The sequence below is a fragment of the Heptranchias perlo genome, chromosome 22 (genome assembly GCF_035084215.1).
Source record: "Heptranchias perlo isolate sHepPer1 chromosome 22, sHepPer1.hap1, whole genome shotgun sequence".
Taxonomy (NCBI): Eukaryota; Metazoa; Chordata; class Chondrichthyes; order Hexanchiformes; family Hexanchidae; genus Heptranchias; species Heptranchias perlo.
Window position 1 is genome coordinate 19,252,698 of NC_090346.1, and position 18,427 is coordinate 19,271,124.

The 18,427-nt window shown below is 42.5% G+C and overlaps 1 protein-coding gene across 1 annotated transcript in view; it reads left to right on the forward strand.

Annotated features, from left to right (window-relative positions):
• zgc:153896 (uncharacterized protein LOC569930 homolog) overlaps nt 1-15,774 on the forward strand; it is a 54,976-nt gene extending 39,202 nt beyond the window's left edge. The window contains exons 3-6 of the mRNA XM_068003762.1: nt 963-1,586; nt 2,637-2,883; nt 9,723-9,849; nt 14,357-15,774. Of these exons, the coding sequence (XP_067859863.1) occupies nt 963-1,586; nt 2,637-2,883; nt 9,723-9,849; nt 14,357-14,420 (1,062 nt within the window). The 3' untranslated portion in view covers nt 14,421-15,774. The remainder of the gene's footprint in view (nt 1-962; nt 1,587-2,636; nt 2,884-9,722; nt 9,850-14,356) is intronic.
• Nucleotides 15,775-18,427: the final 2,653 nt, after the last annotated feature.

Genomic DNA, 18,427 nt, shown 5'->3' on the forward strand with positions numbered 1-18,427 from the left:
CCTGGATGGTGTTGAGCTGGATCTAGTAATGGGAAATGATGGGTTCATTTCCCATTACTAGATCCAGCAGTGTTTCCTCTCTTGGGCTTTTTACATATTGGGTAAGAAAGGAGTGCTGGACACATTGTAAAAACTTCATTCCCAGTACCCCTTTACCTACCTCTTGCCAGTTTATTTGAGGATAGTTAAAATCTCCCATGATTATTATTCTACGTCCTTTACTCATTTCACATATTTCTTCTTCCGCCTCATTTCCACTATTAGGTGGTTTGTACTATACCCCTATTAGTGTGATCAATCCTTATCTTTTATTTCAATCCATATGGATTCTGTTTCTATCCATCTGTTAGTTATGTCTCTTTTTTCTGCTGCCATTATGTGATCTCTAATTAGTACAGCTACTCCACCCCCCCTCTTCCTCCCCTATCCTTTCTGATTATGTTATAATTTGCAATATTTAGTTGCCAATATTTAGTCTGTTCTTTATTCCTACTACATCTGATTCCTTGCTATGGATTATTGCCTCCAGTTCCCCTGTTTTATTTTGGACGCTGTGTACATTGCTGTACAGGCAGTTTAATTCATCTTTAATAGTTGTTCCTTTTACTTTATTTTTATCAGTCCTTTTATACTTCTGTTTTACAACTGTATTTGTACCTTGACCGTTTGTTTTGTTTATTCCTTACTCTGGTCTGACTTTTACACTCATCTCCTGTTTTAAGCTTTTGTTCTTGCTACCAGACCCCTTCCCCCATCTTACTAGTTTAAAGCATTATGCACTACCCTATTTATCCTTTCTGCTAGGACTCTGGTCCCATTCCGGTTCAGGTGGAGCCCATCCCAGCGGTACAGTTCCTTCCTGTCCCAGTACTGGTGCCAGTGTCCCAAGTCTTTTTGTTGCTGAGGATATTTTCCTGAATAAGAAAAAAAATAATAAGAAATTTTTTGAATTCTTCTCACAGGGGAAAAAAGTTGCATCATTTCAATATCCAGGAGGAAATGTGACTTACGGTGGACAAGCAGTGTACAGATCTTTGGGGGAATCACTTACTCACCCAGATGCTAATGAGTCAGAATGGAGAATAAACATTGATATAGTCATGGAATGGTTTGAAAAGGAAGACTTTGATTTTGTAACTCTTTACTATGGAGAGCCTGATAATGTTGGCCACAAAGTAGGACCAGAGACACAGCAGAGGCGTGATATAATTCGACAGATTGATAGAACCGTTGGTTACCTACTAGACAGTATTGAGAGGCACAACTTGAAGGATCGACTAAATGTTATAATAACTTCAGACCACGGGATGACAACAATAAAGAAAGCCCCTGAAGTCGATGAAATCAGGCTGTCAAAATTTGTCAGTTTTAAAAATATTAAGCTTGAGTTATTAGACTATGGAGGCTTTGGGATGCTTTTACCAAAGGAAGGGAAGACAGAAGAAGTCTACCAGGCACTAAAGAATGCACATCCTCATCTAAAAGTGTATAAAGTGGAGGAATTTCCTGAGAGATTTCATTATAGTAAAAATGATCGTGTTTTGCCAATCCTTGTTTATGGAGATCTTGGCTATAACGTAAATGGGGTAAGTGTATTTGTATCTTTTTAATTATATAAGGGAATAAAGGCTATAGATATGATGTCTGAGAAAAATGTAATACAATCAAAGCTAGTGAATCTTTGTTTTCTGTGTAAGTTAAATAGTAAATGATCTGAAAGTGTGACCCTCTAGAAAGTGTTTATTTCTTTTATTGCTTTTCTACAAACAACTTCTGTTCCAAACGATTCCCATATTTACTGATTCCATCTTGAATTTTGCCATTCTTCTCAGTCCTTAAATAGCCACATTTTCAGGCAGCAACGAAATAACAAAATAGCAAAGCAAGGCTATTTCTTTCTTAATTCTGCACACCCATTTTTTCAGCTATTTTCTTGCCCTGCTGAGGCATCCTTTGCCACAGCGTTCCCAGACTGAGGGAAGAAAGAAACCCTGCTCCAGAGTGCCTTGAAATAGAATCATTCTGCAAGAGAACCATTCATGTTGGCTAGCCCTCTGATTTGGTTTTCCTTCCTCTGGAAGGCCGGGCTGAGATTGGGAACTTATGTGTAGAAAAGTGTAGGTCCCAACTCATGTCTTACAAATACTTTACCACCCGACTACATTAACAAAGTGGTTAATTCATTATTTAAACGGTTATTACAACTTAAGAAAGGGAATATCATTTGGATTCCCACTCCTGATTGTGACCCAATTAAAAATGCATGTGTCGACATCAGATGAGAACTGGATCAAGATCAGTGAAATAAGCTACACCGTCCAGGCTGACACATGAATAATGGCTGCTTGGCAAGGAGACCAGGGAGCAACCATACCCTAGCAAAGTGTCAACTTCAGGAGAAAAGGGTGAGGCAAAAAAAAATGGTAGGGAAGGCAAGATGTTAAAAGTAAACACTTTTTACCATGAACAATAAGACTTCAAGTTCAGGGAAGTGATCATACATTTGGTTAGTTTAAAACACAAGACTAGCAAATTTCTGGAAACAGGATGCAGTAGTAGCAGAAATCTACTGCTGCACTGTCTGAAGAATGTGAAAGCCAGTGACAAGTTCATCAAATGACCATTTATCATTTCAGAGAATCATAATTTACTTCAATAAAGGAGATCATGGATTTGACAATGAAGAAATGGACATGAAGATGATTTTCCGAGCTTTTGGCCCAGATTTTAAGAGTGCTTATCTGGCAGAACCTTTTGACAGTATTCATATATATCCTTTGATGTGCAAGTTATTAGGAGTCAAGCCTGAACCTCACAATGGATCGTTGGTATTCACTGATGGGATGCTGGTAGATTCATTTGACAAAGTAACAGGAAAGCCAGGTATTGAGTGAATTCTTTCTGTGGGTGACATTTACGTGCAACCTGTAACATTAAGAGGAAGATACATTACTTACTTTCAATAGTATGCTGACTAATACATTTTAAAATGTCAACTCATACCATCGTTTGACAGCATTCCTGCAAGTTAGTAACAGCAGCCATGTAATTACTAATAGTGCTACACATTGTAAATGTTCATTTTACATAATATATTGCAATTAGATTGATTTTTTTATTGCATCCTACAAAAGATGAAATTCTCTTGATGGTGAGCCCCCAATTCTAACAGCTATTGATCCTTCTGGGGTTGATTATATTTAAATTTGGCACTGTGGCCCACATGACTCAGAATAGCATTCTGCAGATGTAGCTACTGCTGGCTATTGCTGTTGCATATCTGAGGGGATTTCTGGGAGCACCCATGAACTCCTCCATGCATGCCCCAAACTGAAGTCAGAACTTGCCATGACTGTTGTCCAGGAGCAGACACCAAGCAGAATGGTTCTACTCCAATTTCCAGTTCCTACACTGCAACAAAGCCTGACCCCTGCCCCAAGATGAAGCAAAAGGCTGCTATATGCAATGTAACTGCACCACAAGTTTCTATTTCTAATGAAAATAGGTTTGATTCCTTTACCTATCTTCCGAGCTTGATGATCTGAAGCTTGACTGAACCCTTTTCATTCCACTATTTGAAAAGCACGATAACCATAATGGATTAATATCCTTTAGCGAAGGAAACCTGCCGTCCTTACCCGGTCTGGCCGATATGTGACTCCAGACCCACAGCAATGTGGTTGATTCTTAATCGCCCTCTGAAATGGCCTAGCAAGCCACTCAGTTGTAAAATCTCGCTACGAAAAGTCATAATAAGAATAAAACCGGACGGACCACCCGGCATCGGACCACTAGACACCGGACACAACAAAAGCAAACCAAGCCCAGTCGACCCTGCAAGGTCCTCCTCACTAACATCTGGGGACTTGTGCCAAAATTGGGAGAGCTGTCCCACAGACTAGTCAAGCAACAGCCTGACATAGCCATACTCACAGAATCATACCTTTCAGCCAACGTCCCAGACTCTTCCATCACCATCCCTGGGTATGTCCTGTCCCACCGGCAGGACAGACCCACCAGAGGTGGTGGTACAGTGGTATACAGTCAGGAGGGAGTGGCCCTGGGAGTCCTCAACATTGACTCCGGACCCCATGAAATCTCATGGCATCAGGTCAAACGTGGGCAAGGAACTTTCCTGCTGATTACCACCTACCGCCCTCCCTTAGCTGATGAATCAGTCCTCCTCCATGTTGAGCACCACTTGGAGGAAGCACTGAGGGTAGCAAGAGCACAGAATGTACTCTGGGTGGGGGACTTCAATGTCCATCACCAAGAGTGGCTCGGTAGCACCACTACTGACCAAGCTGGCCGAGTCTTGAAGGACATAGCTGCCAGACTGGGCCTGTGGAGGTGGTGAGGGAAAAACCTACTCGACCTCGTCCTCACCAATCTACCTGTCGCAGATGCATCTGTCCATGACAGTATTGGTAGGAGTGACCACCGCACAGTCCTCATGGAGACGAACTCCCGTCTTCACAGTGAGGACACCATCCAACGTGTTGTGTGGCACTACCACTGTGCTAAATGGGATAGATTTGGAACAGATCTAGCAGCTCAAAACTGGGCATCCATGAGGTGCTGTGGGCCATCAGCAGCAGCAGATTTGTATTCCAGCACAATCTGTAACCTCATGGCCCGGCATATTCTTCACTCTACCATTACCAACAAACCAGGGGATCAACCCTGGTTCAATGAGGAGTGTAGAATAGCATGCCAGGAGTAGCACCAGGCGTACCTAAAAATGAGGTGCCAACCTGGTGAAGCTGCAACTCAGGACTACATGCATGCTAAACAGCAGAAGCAACAGGCTATAGACAGCGAAGCGATTCGACAACCAATGGATCAGATCAAAGCCCTGCAGTCCTGCCACAACCAGTCGTGAATGGTGGAGGACAATTAAACAACTACCGGGAGGAGGAGGCTCTGCAAACATCCTCATCCTCATTGATGGTGGAGTCCAGCATGTGAGTGCAAACGACAAGGCTGAAGCGTTTGCAACCATCTTCAGCCAGAGGTGCTGAGTAGATGATCCATCTCGGCCTCCTCCCAATATCCCCAACATCACAGAAGCCAGTCTTCAGCCAATTCGATTCACTGCACGTGATATCAAGCAACGGCTGAGTGCACTGGATACAGCAAAGGCTATGGGCCCCGACAACATCCCGGCTGTAGCGCTGAAGACTTATGCTCCAGAACTAGCCGCACCTCTAGCCAAACTGTTCCAGTACAGCTACAACACTGGCATCTACCCAACAATGTGGAAAATTGCCCATGTATGTCCTGTTCACAAAAAGCAGGACAAATCCAATCCGGCCAATTACTGCCCCATCAGTCTACTCTCAATCATCAGAAAAGTGATGGAAGGTGTCGTCGACAGTGCTATCAAGCGGCACTTACTCACCAATGCTTAGTTTGGGTTCCGCCAGGACCACTCAGCTCCAGACCTCATTACAGCCTTGGTCCAAACATGGACAAAAGAGCTGAAATTCAGAGGTGAGGTGAGAGTAACTGCCCTTGATATCAAGGCAGCATTTGACCGAGTGTGGCACCACGGAGCCCTAGTAAAATTGAAGTCAATGGGAATCAGGGGGAAAACTCTCCAGTGGCTGGAGTCATACCTAGCACAAAGGAAGATGGTAGTGGTTGTTGGAAGCCAATCACCTCAGCCCCAGGGCATTGCTGCAGGAGTTCCTCAGGGCAGTGTCCTAGGCCCAACCATCTTCAGCTGCTTCATCAATGACCTTCCCTCCATCATAAGGTCAGAAATGGGGATGTTCGCTGATGACTGTACAGTGTTCAGTTCCATTCGCAACCCCTCAGATAATGAAGCAGTCCACGCCTCCATGCAGCAAGACCTGGTCAACATCCAGGCTTGGGCTGATAAGTGGCAAGCAACATTCATGTCAGACAAGTGCCAGGCAATGACCATCTCCAACAAGAGAGAATCTAACCACCTCCTCTTGACATTCAACGGTATTGTCATTACCGAATTCCCCACCATCAACATCCTGGGGGTCACCATTGATCAGAAACTTAACTGGACCAGCCACATAAATACTGTGGCTACAAGAGCAGGTCAGAGGCTGGGTATTCTGCGGCGAGTGACTCACCTCCTGACTCCCCAAAAGCCTTTCCACCATCTACAAGGCACAAGTCAGGAGTGTGATGGAATACTCTCCACTTGCCTGGATGAGTGCAGCTCCAACAACACTCAAGAAGCTCGACACCATCCAGGGCAAAGCAGCCCACTTGATTGGCAACCATCCACCACCCTAAACATTCACTCCCTTCACCACCGGCGCACCATGGATGCAGTGTGTACTATCCACAGGATGCACTGCAGCAAACTCGCCAAGGCTTCTTCCACAGCACCTCCCAAACTGTGACCTCTACCACCTAGAAGGACAAGGGCAGCAGGCACATGGGAACACCACCACCTGCATGTTCCCCTCCAAGTCACACGCCATCCTGACTTGGAAATATATCGCTGTTCCTTCATCGTCGCTGAGTCAAAATCCTGGAACTCCCTACCTAACAGCACTGTGGGAGAACCTTCACCACACGGACTGCAGCGGTTCTAGAAGGCGGCTCACCATCCTTCTCAAGGGCAATTAGGGATGGGCAATAAATGCTGGCCTTGCCAGCGAGGCCCACATCCCATGAACGAATAAAAAAAAACACTATACACCATATCTGGTCACTAAGTGTCAGCTGCACCTCCATAAATTCTATGGATACACCTATAAACCCCTGCATTTTGCCTAAATGTTACTCTTTGAATGTCAACTATCATACTTAGATGTTTTCCTAATTCATCTTATGTGACAGTACTAGTAAGTCCACTGTGGAATTAGTCATTGGATGTCCAGGATCTGGAATGCAGTTCCTGATGCTGCGGTCTGAACACAATGGTGGTTCACTTATCACTGTAATGCAGCAATTTTACTGAAGCAATATATTACAACTGAGTGTTTCTGAAATTCTTATTAAAACGTAGCTCCCACTGTCACAGTAGCATTGAGTTCAGTCACCTTGCAAATGCTTGTGTGTGTGTATATGTATATATGTGTATATATCTATATATATCCTTCCTTCCTTCACAGGTTTACTTTTCTTATTTGATCCTTCTGCAGTTAAGTTCATTTCTTCTTGATCTTTTATTTATTCCTTCCCCTCCCCATGTAAATTTAAATCTCCTCCACTGCTCTATTTATCCTTTCTGCAAGGATGTTGTTACCAAATCAGTTTATAGAATCATAGAAAGGTTACAGCACAGAAGGAGGTCATTCGCCCCATCGAGTGCCGGCTCTATGCAAGAGCAATCCTGCTAGTCGCACTCCCCTGCCCTATCCCCGTAGCCCTGCAAATTTTTTCTTTTCAGGTACTTATCCAGTTCCCTTTTGAAGGCCACGATTGAATCTGCCTCCACCACCCCCTCAGGCAGTGCATTCCAGATCCTAACCACTCGCTGAGTAAAAAAGTTTTTCCTCATGCCACCTTTGGTTCCTTTGTCAATCACTTTAAATATATGCGCTCTGGTTCTTCCACCAATGGGAACAGTTTCTCTCAATCTACTCTGACTAGACGTCCCATGATTTTGAATGCCTCTATCAAATCTCCTTGCAACCTTCTCTGTTCCAAGGAGAACAATCCAGACTTCTCCAGTCTATCCACATAACTAAAGTCCCTCATCCCTGGAATCATTCTAGTAAATCTCTTCTGCATCCTCTATAAGGCCTTCACATCTTTCCTAAAGTGCGGTGCCCAGAACTGAACACAATACTCCAGTAGTGGCCGAACCAGTGTTTTATAAAGGTTCATCATGACTTCCTTACTTTTGTGCTCTATGCCTCTATTTATAAAGCCCAGGATCCTGTATGCTTTTTTAACCGCTTTCTCAACCTGCCCTGCCACCTTCAACGATTTGTGCACATATAACCCCAGATCTCTCTGTTCCTGTACCCTTTTTAGAATTGTGCCCTCTAGTTTATATTGCCTCTCCTCGTTCTTCCTACCGAAATGTATCACTTCGCATTTTTCTGCATTGAATTTCATCTGCCACGTGTCCGCTAATGCCACCAGCCTGTCTATATTCTCTTGAAGTCTATCACTATCCTCCTCACTGTTCACTACTCCCCGTATCTAAGGATGTTTGGAAGATTATGGCCAGTACCTCCGCAATTTCCACCCTTACTTCCCTCAGCAACCTAGGATGCATCCCATCCGGACCAGGTGACTTATCTACTTTAAGTACAGCTAGCCTTTCTGGTAACACTTCTTTATCAATTTTTAGCCCATCCAGTATCTCAACTATATCTTCCTTTACTGAGACTCTAGCAGATCTTCTTCCTTGGTAAAAACAGATGCAAAGTACTCATTTAGTACCTCAGCCATGCCCTCTGCCTCCATGAGTAGATCTCCTTTTTGGTCCCTAATCAGCCCCACCCTCCTCTTACTACCCATTTACTATTTACATGCACGTAGAGGACTTTTGGACTCCCTTTTATGTTTGCCACCAGTCTATTATCATACTCTTTGCCCCTCTTATTTCCTTTTTCACTTCCCCTCTGGACTTTCTATATTCTACCTGGTTCTCACTTGTATTATCAACCTGACATCTGTCATATGCCCCTTTTTTTCCACTTCATCTTACTCACTATCTCTTTTGTCATCCAGGGAGCTCTGGCTTTAGTTGCCCTACCTTTCTCCCTCATGGGAATGTACCCAGACTGTACCCGAACCATCTCCTCTTTAAAGGCCACTCATTGTTCAATTACAGTTTTGCCTGCCAATCTTTGATTCCAATTTACCCGGGCCAGATCTGTTCTCATCCCACTAAAATTGGCCCTCCTCCAATTGAGTATTTTAACTTTAGAGTTGTCCGTGTTCTTTTCCATAGCTATTCTAAACCTTATGATACTATGATCACTGCTCCCTAAATGCTCCCCCACTGACACTTGCTCCAATTGGCCCACAAGTTTAGGTGAAATTTACAATGGGATGGAAATTCCTTCAGGCCTATTTTTGGGCCTGAAATGGGCACGATATACTGAGCAGGTGCCCCAACCGGGAATCTCGGGCCTCTTTAATATTATCTCAGTGAGCTTTTTGCGCCTGTCACGTCTCCACATGCCTGAAAAATGGCCAGAACCAATATTGGGTCAGACGTCCTCCAGGTGTAATTTTGGGCGTGCCTGGACTGCAACTCAGAAGCACCCAAGATTTTAAGGTTGTTTTATATCTTTAACAATACTGGAATATTGTAATGCTGGTGCTTCTTCACTGCAGCTGAAAATGACAAGCACATTCCAACCTGCAAAGATCCCTGACCAAACAGCAATTCAACATTCAGTGACCTCAGGTTGTGTTTATTCATAGCAATTAAACCTCCTTGTCATGAAAGGCAGGCTATCTTAGCAGAATAATATGCTGTACATTAAATGGTAAAATGCTCCCAACTGTAAAAAACATCATATATTTCAATTTACCATGAGCAATGCCACTGGAGATCTGCTTATCTATATGAGAAAGTGTGTGCATGCATGAAAGAGAGAGCGAGGTAACTCCAAGTTGATGAACTGATTTACTCTCAATTTTTATATTGCAAGGTGATGTGGCCCTTTAATGGCAATTGTACATTTCAGCACAAAGCAGTTGAAGTTTGATACTACCAGTAAATACTCCAACAAACAGCAAGTTACATTTATGTCATTTTCTTTTAGTTCCTGTGGAGGAGCCCAAAACATCAGCTCGTTCTGCTGTGGTCATAGGATTAAGTGCTGTCCTTGCATTTCTGGTCTTAGTATTTACCATATATGTGACACGCAGTGCTATTCAAAGAAATAAAAGGTAAGGAAACCTTGAAACTGACTGTGGTATAGCTCCCTTCCTAATACCCAGAAACATAATATGAGCTAGAAATCACATAAAATTGAATGCATTGTGCATAATTTATATAATGAGACTATAAATTAGCAATGGTCTAATGTAAGCTCAATGTGCATCATCTTTAGTGTACACTAAGAAACAAGGTGCATTTTATTAGTGTACACTCATAAAATTATACTTATGAGCAAAACTGATAACTCAGAGAGCATAGCAAAGTGACCTGCTAACAGAGTGAAGACTTTAAAACGGGAATTTAGTGAGAGTGGGAATTAGGTGCAGGTGGGGAAGGAGATGTCACTACAGGGCATATAGGAGGCTGAAAGTTTTTCAGATCGCATGTTTCAGAGTGGTCACTCCGCATCCACAGAGTTCAGGAGAGTGAGTGGGAGTCCATCCGGCATGGTAGGAAGAAGAAGGGGCAGGCAGTGCAGGAATCCTCTGAGATATTGTTACAGCCCTGGAAAGGGATGGTGTGTTTGTGGGTTCAAAGACAGAATCTATTTGTTTAGAGTTGAGGAGCATAACAGGAGCTGTAATGCTACTGGCTGTATAGACCATCAAATAGTAGAAGGAGATGGGGGATCAAATCAGCAAGCAAATTTCATAAAGATGTAAATATAATAAAGTAATGATAATTGGGGGCTTCAATTGTCCTAATATAGACTTAGAAAAAAAAATAGCATAAAAGGCAATGTAGGGAGAGGAATTCCTGAAATGTGTTCAGAAGAACTTTCTTGATCAGTGTGTTTCGAGCCCAGTGAGGGAGGAAGCAGTGCTGGATCTAGTTCTGGGGAACAAAACGGGGAAAGTGGAGCATGTTACCAGTGGTATTTGGGAAACAGAGATAACAATATGATCAGGTTTAGAGTAGTTATGGAAAAGGACAAGGAACAATCAAAGGTGAAGATACTCAACTGGAAGAGGGCTAATTTCATTGAATTGAAAAGAGATCTGGCCCAGGTGGATTGGAAACAAAGATTGGCAGGTAAAAAAGAATTGAACAAAGGGAGGCATTGTTCAGTTTAGACTGTGTTCCTATGATGGGGAATGGAAGGGCATCCAAAGCTAGTGCTCCTCAATTAACTAAAGAAATTAGGATTAAAATGAAACTGAAAACTAGGCTTATGATAAATGTTAGCTTCATAATAAGGTAGAGAATCAAGCAGAATACAGAAAGTGCAGAGGAGAACTGAAAAAGGGAATGAGAGGGGCAAAGTGAATGTATTAGAAAATATTAGAGGGAAACGCTAAATTCTTTTATAAATGTACAAGAGTTAAAGGATAGTCAAAGGAATGGTGGCGCCAATAAAGGGACCAAAAAGGAAATCTTCTTGTAGAGGCAAAGGCATGGCTGAGGTACTAAATGAGTACTTTGCATCTAACTTCACAAAGGAGGATCCTGCCAATGTTACAGTAAAGGAGGAGGTGGTAGAGAAATTGGATAGGATAACAATAGCTAAAGAGGAGGTAATTAAAAGGTTGGTAGCGCTCAAAGTAGAAAAGTCACCTGGTCCGGATGCGTCCTAGGTTACTGAGGGAATTAAGGGTGGAAATAGCAGAGGATCTAGCCAGACTCTTTGGATATGGGAGTGGAGCCAGAGGACTGGAAAGTCGCAAATGTTACATCCCTGTTTTAAAAAAGGGGAGAGGGATAAACCCAATAACTACTGGCCAGTAAGCCTAACATTAGTGGTGGAGAAACTTCGAGAGATCATAATCCGGGACAAAATTAATTCTCACTTGGAAAAAATGTGGGTTAATAAATGACAGCCATCACGGGTTTGGTAAAGGCAAATTGTGTCTGACAAACTTGATTGAGGGGCAGTGGCAGCATGGATACGAAATTGGCTAAGACGGAAAGCAGAGAGTAGTGGTGAATGGTTCTTTTTCAGACTGGAGCGAAGTATACAGTGGTGTGCCTCGGAGGTTGGTATTAGGACCACTGCTCTTTTTGATATATATTAATAACCTGGACTTGGGTATACAGGGCATAATTTCAAAGTTTGTAGATGACACAAAACTCAGAAATGTAGTAAACAGTGAAGAGGATAGGGAAGTGATGCTAGAACTGTATAAAACACTAGTTAGGCCACAGCTGGGGTACTGCGTACAGTTCTGATCGCCACATTACAGGAAAGATGAGATTGCACTAGAGAGGGGACAGAGGAGATTGATGAGGATGTTGCCAGGATTGGAGAATTTTAGCTATTAGGAAAGATTGGATAGGCTGGGGTTGTTTTCATTGGAACAGAGGAGGCTGAAGGGTGAGTTAATTGAGGTGTATAAAATTATGAGGGGCCTAGGTAAAGTGGATAGGAAGGATCTATTTCCCTTAGCAGAGAGGTCAATAACCAGGAGGCATAGATTTAAAGTAATTGGTAGAAGGATTAGAGGGGAGTTGAGGAGAAACGTTTTCACCCAGAGGGTGCTGGGGGTCTGGAACTCAGTGTCTGAAAGGGTAGTAGAGGCAGAAACCCTCATTGCATTTAAAGAGTACTTGGATGTGCACTTGAAGTGCTATAACCTACAAGGCTACAGACCAAGAGCTGGAAAGTGGGATTAGGCTGGATAGCTCTTTTTCGGCTGGCGGTTTTCCATATTGCTAATTAAGTTGCAATTATAAGAAAATGTGCAAATTTCCTGAAGATTGCCTGGTATTTATTCCCATTTGGATCATAAGTTAAAGCACCTGAGAGCAGAGAGAATTTGAGTGGGCATTTAGCTTTCAAACATTAGCAATGCAAGACTTCCAGCATCATGGTTGCAGCATCAAGCTATTTGATGGATTGGTTGGAAGGTGAGGGCCATGAAAAGTAGATCATGTCCAAGAAGGTGCAGAGCATTCAGTAGCACCAAAGTCACTGAGACTATCTTGGTCTCAGTGAGGGCCAGTGTGTGAGGAAGCTTGTGCCTCAGCAAGGATATCACCTGTGTCAATTCCTGAAAGCAAATCTGCACCTAAGGAGCAGTACATAGATAGTGGTGTCTGTGGAAGTTAAAAGTTACCACTGATCTTCTATGAAACTGAGACATTCCAGGCACCACTTAATGACATCAACGGAATCAGAGTATGTAGTTCACTACAACATCAGAAGTAACAGATTCTGTTTCAGCATGCCTCTTAATACATAAAAGTTAGCAGTGCTATGTATCATCAATTGGAAAAGGAAACATTTTTTTCATTCCCTGAAATAAGGCAGCATTGATCATATTCATTTGGCTATCCATGCAGCTTACAACAATGCTATCGCTTTTTGTGAATAGTAAGGATTACTGGCATCTTAATGTACAGATGATGTGCTATCGCTGACATAAAACTGTGAGCATATTTGTACTTTCCTGGCAGTGTCCACAAGGCACACATCTTGATGGAATCAAGGGTTACACAACTATTCAAGAGTGAAAACAGATTGCAAGTTAAGCTCTTGGGAGATGTGGGCTACCTCTGAAGAACTTGGCTTGAACTCTTGTGGGTCCACCATACCCCTCAGGGAAAGTCTATCAATGAAACACGTTAAACAGGGGAAATTGTGGACTATTAAAACAATGTCTCAGATGATTAAATCAATTTGGGAGGTGCATTATCATTTTATGCACAGGTTTGAATTCTCTCCATCCCTAACCTGAATTACCATCATTTGCATGTACTTAAGTGCTTAATCTGTTTGCCTAAAATGTAACATGCCTGGGTGTAACAGGTTTTACTTTTTAACTTGGTAAATCATCATAATTTTTTGAATAACATCCTGAACTTATTCTACATATAGCGTTCACCACTGCAAAGCCTCAAATTCACAGTTGAAGTGTGAGTTGACTACTCCTGTGGTGCTGCTTACTCACAAAACTCCAAATACATCAACTTTTTAAAAAAAACTTGCATTGATATAGCATGTTATTATATCAGAATATTTCAAGTTAAAAAATTGTATATATTTTAAAATTTAATGATTTAAAAAAGTGCACTATTATCCCTATTGAACCATTGTAGATAGACCGATGAAACTGTCCCCAGGCAATGTATCATCCACGATAACAATGTGTCGCTCTACCTAACTTGGAGATAGGGTTGAGGCACTGATGATCTAAAACGTTGTTTAAAAGTGAAGTAAAAATATTACTGCATATGCATATATTTAAAGACGTATCCTGGAGGGATGAAAGTATACGTTACATTTTTTTTAATGGAATACAGCTACTTTAAAAAATAGATCAAGAAAGAAATTCATATGAAATTCTGTGAACCTGTTGAAAGTAGATAATGCAGACTAAAGAGAAACCAACTCAATGGAACTTTTCCATGCACAACCTACACAGAACTGGCATGTGCAACAAACGTTTGTAAGTGGATTACAATGTTGGTCATTACTATAGCTAAAGTATGCAACCAATGTGATGTGAGCACCCACTTGTCTTCTTGTCTTAGGAACTTCTAGTTATGTAATAGCTAATTTGTATCTTAATTACCCAGGTCTGAACAAGGAAACCCTGGCAAACACACCATTGGAAAAGAAATTTCAGCAACAGAGTTTTGAAGTACTTTTGAAAAGATCAACTCAGCAGCCAGTTTATCACCGATAATAAATTTCTGAAGAATGTTGGAATTCCCACCTGTTAAAGCAACCTTGAAATGCCAACATGTTAGTTTGGGAATTTTCTTTCCTTGTGCGATTGTACACTTACGACTCTTGTTCATATTGAGAGGTATAGTATTATCCATCCTTGGCATGAAAGGAGTTAAAACTTATACCCTTAAAAAAAAATTGGAGTTGACTCCTTTAAATTTTTCTTTATATAAATTGAAGAGATCAAAATGCATGCCAAAGGCAAAAAACCTGTCCCTCATTACTAAAAACAATAATCTTAAAGCTGGAACAACAGTCAATGTTGAGGCATGAAGATAACATCTGTGGTTGCCAGTTACAGGATATGTAGTTCATTTTTTGATTGTAGTGCTTAGGACATAATTCTCAAAGATTTCAGGCTTGAAATAATAGAAACTTAGATATGAAGGGGGCGAAATTCAATTTCCAGTGGGGTGCAAAATGGACGTTTGCATACTTCAGTAATTGTAATGGAAAGGAAAATCGGGCAGTAGGTATAACGGGCATTCGATCTGCTACTACCTGTTTCACACCGCGCTGAATTTGAATTTCACCCCTGAAGAGTCTAATTGCCCAGGGTAATTTGAAGAATTTTATAGGTTGAAATTCAAGCCAGCTGTCACCCCATTTAGACCAGGCATGGTGGCTTTTAAAATGGGTGAATCTGTGGTGCACCCCCTCCAAGGCCAATATACACTTCCTGAGGTGCTGTGCCTAGAGCTGGATGCAGCGCTTCAGATGCGATCTAACCAGAGCTTTATACATATATTAACTTATCAATGAAAACATAGGAACAATGTAATACAAATTCGTTTGTGCTTTGATAACAGGCTGACAAAAATGTACTCCAGATGCATTTTGCATTGTTAAATAGGAATAAGCTGTAGCTGAATAATCTGATTTAATTTAAGTTAAATTTGTCAATATACTCCAAGAACTACATCTGTAAACAAAAGCATGCATTAATGCTTAAAGTATATAAAGTGTTAATGGAAGGATAAATAACTTGCACACGGATATTCAATTGGCCAACAATGTCGCCCAAGGAGTAACTAAAAAACAGAAGGCAAAGTTTTAGTCCTCTTTAATCTGTACTAATAAGATTAATCCAACCATACTTCTGGTTGTCGGGGCTTATTACTTTGCATACTGTTTAACAAAATAGGTGTGAGAGTGGTAAAATACACAACAACATGAATATATACCAAACTAAATGGGTGATCATGCATTTCAATAAATCACTTGCTGAGGATTCAAATTAATTTAAATATAGGCATAACGTCCTCACAGAAGTCATGCTGTCTGATAGTTAGATGTATCTTGTCTCTTTTGAATGGTGCTTGGGCAGGAATATTTATCAACAGAATAATTAAATTCATCCTAAGTAATATTTTCTTCTACTTTATCACCAGTAATTTACCCGTGTTCTCCCAATCTGCTGCTGTAACTTTGGTGGAAGATCAGTGAAATCTCTGGAGAAACAGTGTAATGTCATTTCTCCAGGGTTTCTGCTGATCTTTGCCAGAGATCATAGAATCATACAGCACAGAAGGAGGCCATTCGGCCCATCGTGTCCGTGCCGGCCGAAAAGGAGCTATCCAGACTAAGATGGTTGCAAACGCTTCAGCCTTGTCTTTTGCACTCACGTGCTGGACTCCGCCATCATTGATGATGGGGATGTTTAAAGAGCCTCCCCCTCCCGTTAGTTGTTTAATTGTCCACCACCATTCACGACTGGATGTGGCAGGACTGCAGAGCTTTGATCTGATCCGTTGGATGTGGAATCGCTTAGTTCTGTCTATAGCATGTTGCTTCTGCTGTTTAGCATGCATGTAGTCCTGAGTTATAGCTTCACCAGGGTTGATCCCCTGGCTTGTTGGTAATGGTAGAGTGAGGAATATGCCGGGCCATGAGGTTACAGATTGTGCTGGAATACAATTCTGCTGCTGATGATGGCCCACAGCACCTCATGGATGCCCAATTTTGAGCTGCTAGATCTGTTCTGAATCTATCCCATTTAGTATGGTGATAGTGCCACACAACACGTTGGATGGTGTCCTCAGTGCGGAGATGGGACTTCATCTCCATGAGGATTGTGCGGTGGTCATTCCTACCAATACTGTCATGGACAGATGCGTTTGCGACAGGTAGATTGGTGAAGACGAGGTCAAGTAAGTTTTTCCCTCGTGTTAGTTCGCTCACCACCTGCCGCAGGCCCAGTCTGGCAGCTATGTCCTTCAGGACTCGGCCAGCTCGGTCAGTAGTGGTGCTACCAAGCCACTCTTGTTGATGGACGTTGAAGTCCCCCACCCAGTGTACATTCTGTGCCCTTGCTACACTCAGTGCTTCCTCCAAGTGGTGCTCAACATGGAGGAGGACTGATTCATCAGCTGAGGGAGGGCGGTAGGTGGTAATAAGCAGGAGGTTTCCTTGCCCATGTTTGACCTGATGCCATGAGATTTCATGAGGTCCAGAGTCAATGTTGAGGACTCCCAGGGCCACTCCCTCCTGACTGTATATCACTGTACTGCCACCTCTGGTCGGTCTGTCCTGCCGGTGGGACAGGACATAAGAACATAAGAAATAAGAGCAGGAGTAGGCCAATCGGCCCTTCGAGCCTGCTCCGCCATTCAATAAGATCATGGCTGATCTGATCCTAACCTCAAATCTAAATTCATGTCCAATTTCCTGCCCGCTCCCCATAACCCCTAATTCCCTTTACATACCCAGGGATGGTGAGGGAAGAGTCTGGGACATTGGCTGAAAGGTATGATTCTGTGAGTATGGCTATGTCAGGTTGTTGCTTGACTAATCTGTGGGACAGCTCTCCCAATTTTGGCACAAGTCCCCAGATGTTAGTGAGGAGGACTTTGCAGGGTTGACTGGGCTTGGTTTGCCTTTGTTGTGTCCGGTGCCTAGTGGTCCTTCCGGTTTTATTCTTATTATGACTTTTCATAGCGAGATTTTACAACTGAGTGGCTTGCTAGGCCATTTCAGAGGGCAATTAAGAATCAACCACATTGCTGTGGGTCTGGAGTCACAAATAGGCCAGACCTGGTCAGGACGGCAGGTTTCCTTCCCTAAAGGACATTAGTGAACCAGATGGGTTTTTACGACAATCCGGTACTTTCATGGCCACCATTACTGATACTAGTATTTTAATTGCAGATTTTATTTAATTAATTGAATTTATTTAATTGAATTTAAATTCCCCAGCTGCCGTGGCAGGATTTGAACTCATGACTCCAGATTATTAGTCCAAGCCTTTGGATTACTAGTCCAGTAACATAACCACTATGCTACCGTACCTGGCAAAAGAACTAATGGCAACATGAGGAAAAACTTTTTTACACAGCGAGTGGTTATGATCCGGAATGCACTGCCAGAGGGGGTGGTGGAGGCAGATTCAGTTGTGGCTTTCAAAAGGGAATTGGATAAGTACTTGAACGGAAAAAAATTGCAGGGCTATGGGGGTAGGGCGGGAGAGTGGGACTAGCTGGGTTGCTCTTGCAGAGAGCCGGCACGGGCTCAACGGGCCAAATGGCCTACTTCTATGCTGTAACCATTCTATGATTCTATGATTATAAAAATGGAAATAGTTAAGTCGGCAGTTGGTCTCCCAGGCAAGGCTACCATTTTGAATGTCCACAGGATGAAGGTATAACAATTTCATGTTCCTGTTCATCTGTTTTCCCAGAAGTACAGTGACAGCTACAAGATTGTCACATCTGTTATTCTGTCTAACCCTGAGACAAGGGGGTAAATTTGAAGAATGGGTGGATAGGGGATGGGTGGGGAATAAAAATACTCGGTTTTCAAAGTGGGACGGCAACCCAGCTCCAACATGTCTGCTTCTGGGTTTAACACAGGCAGGTTTGTCTGCATGTAGAGAGCAGACACCAGGAAGTCCCGCCCCCACTTAAATCCAGCAGGCGGAT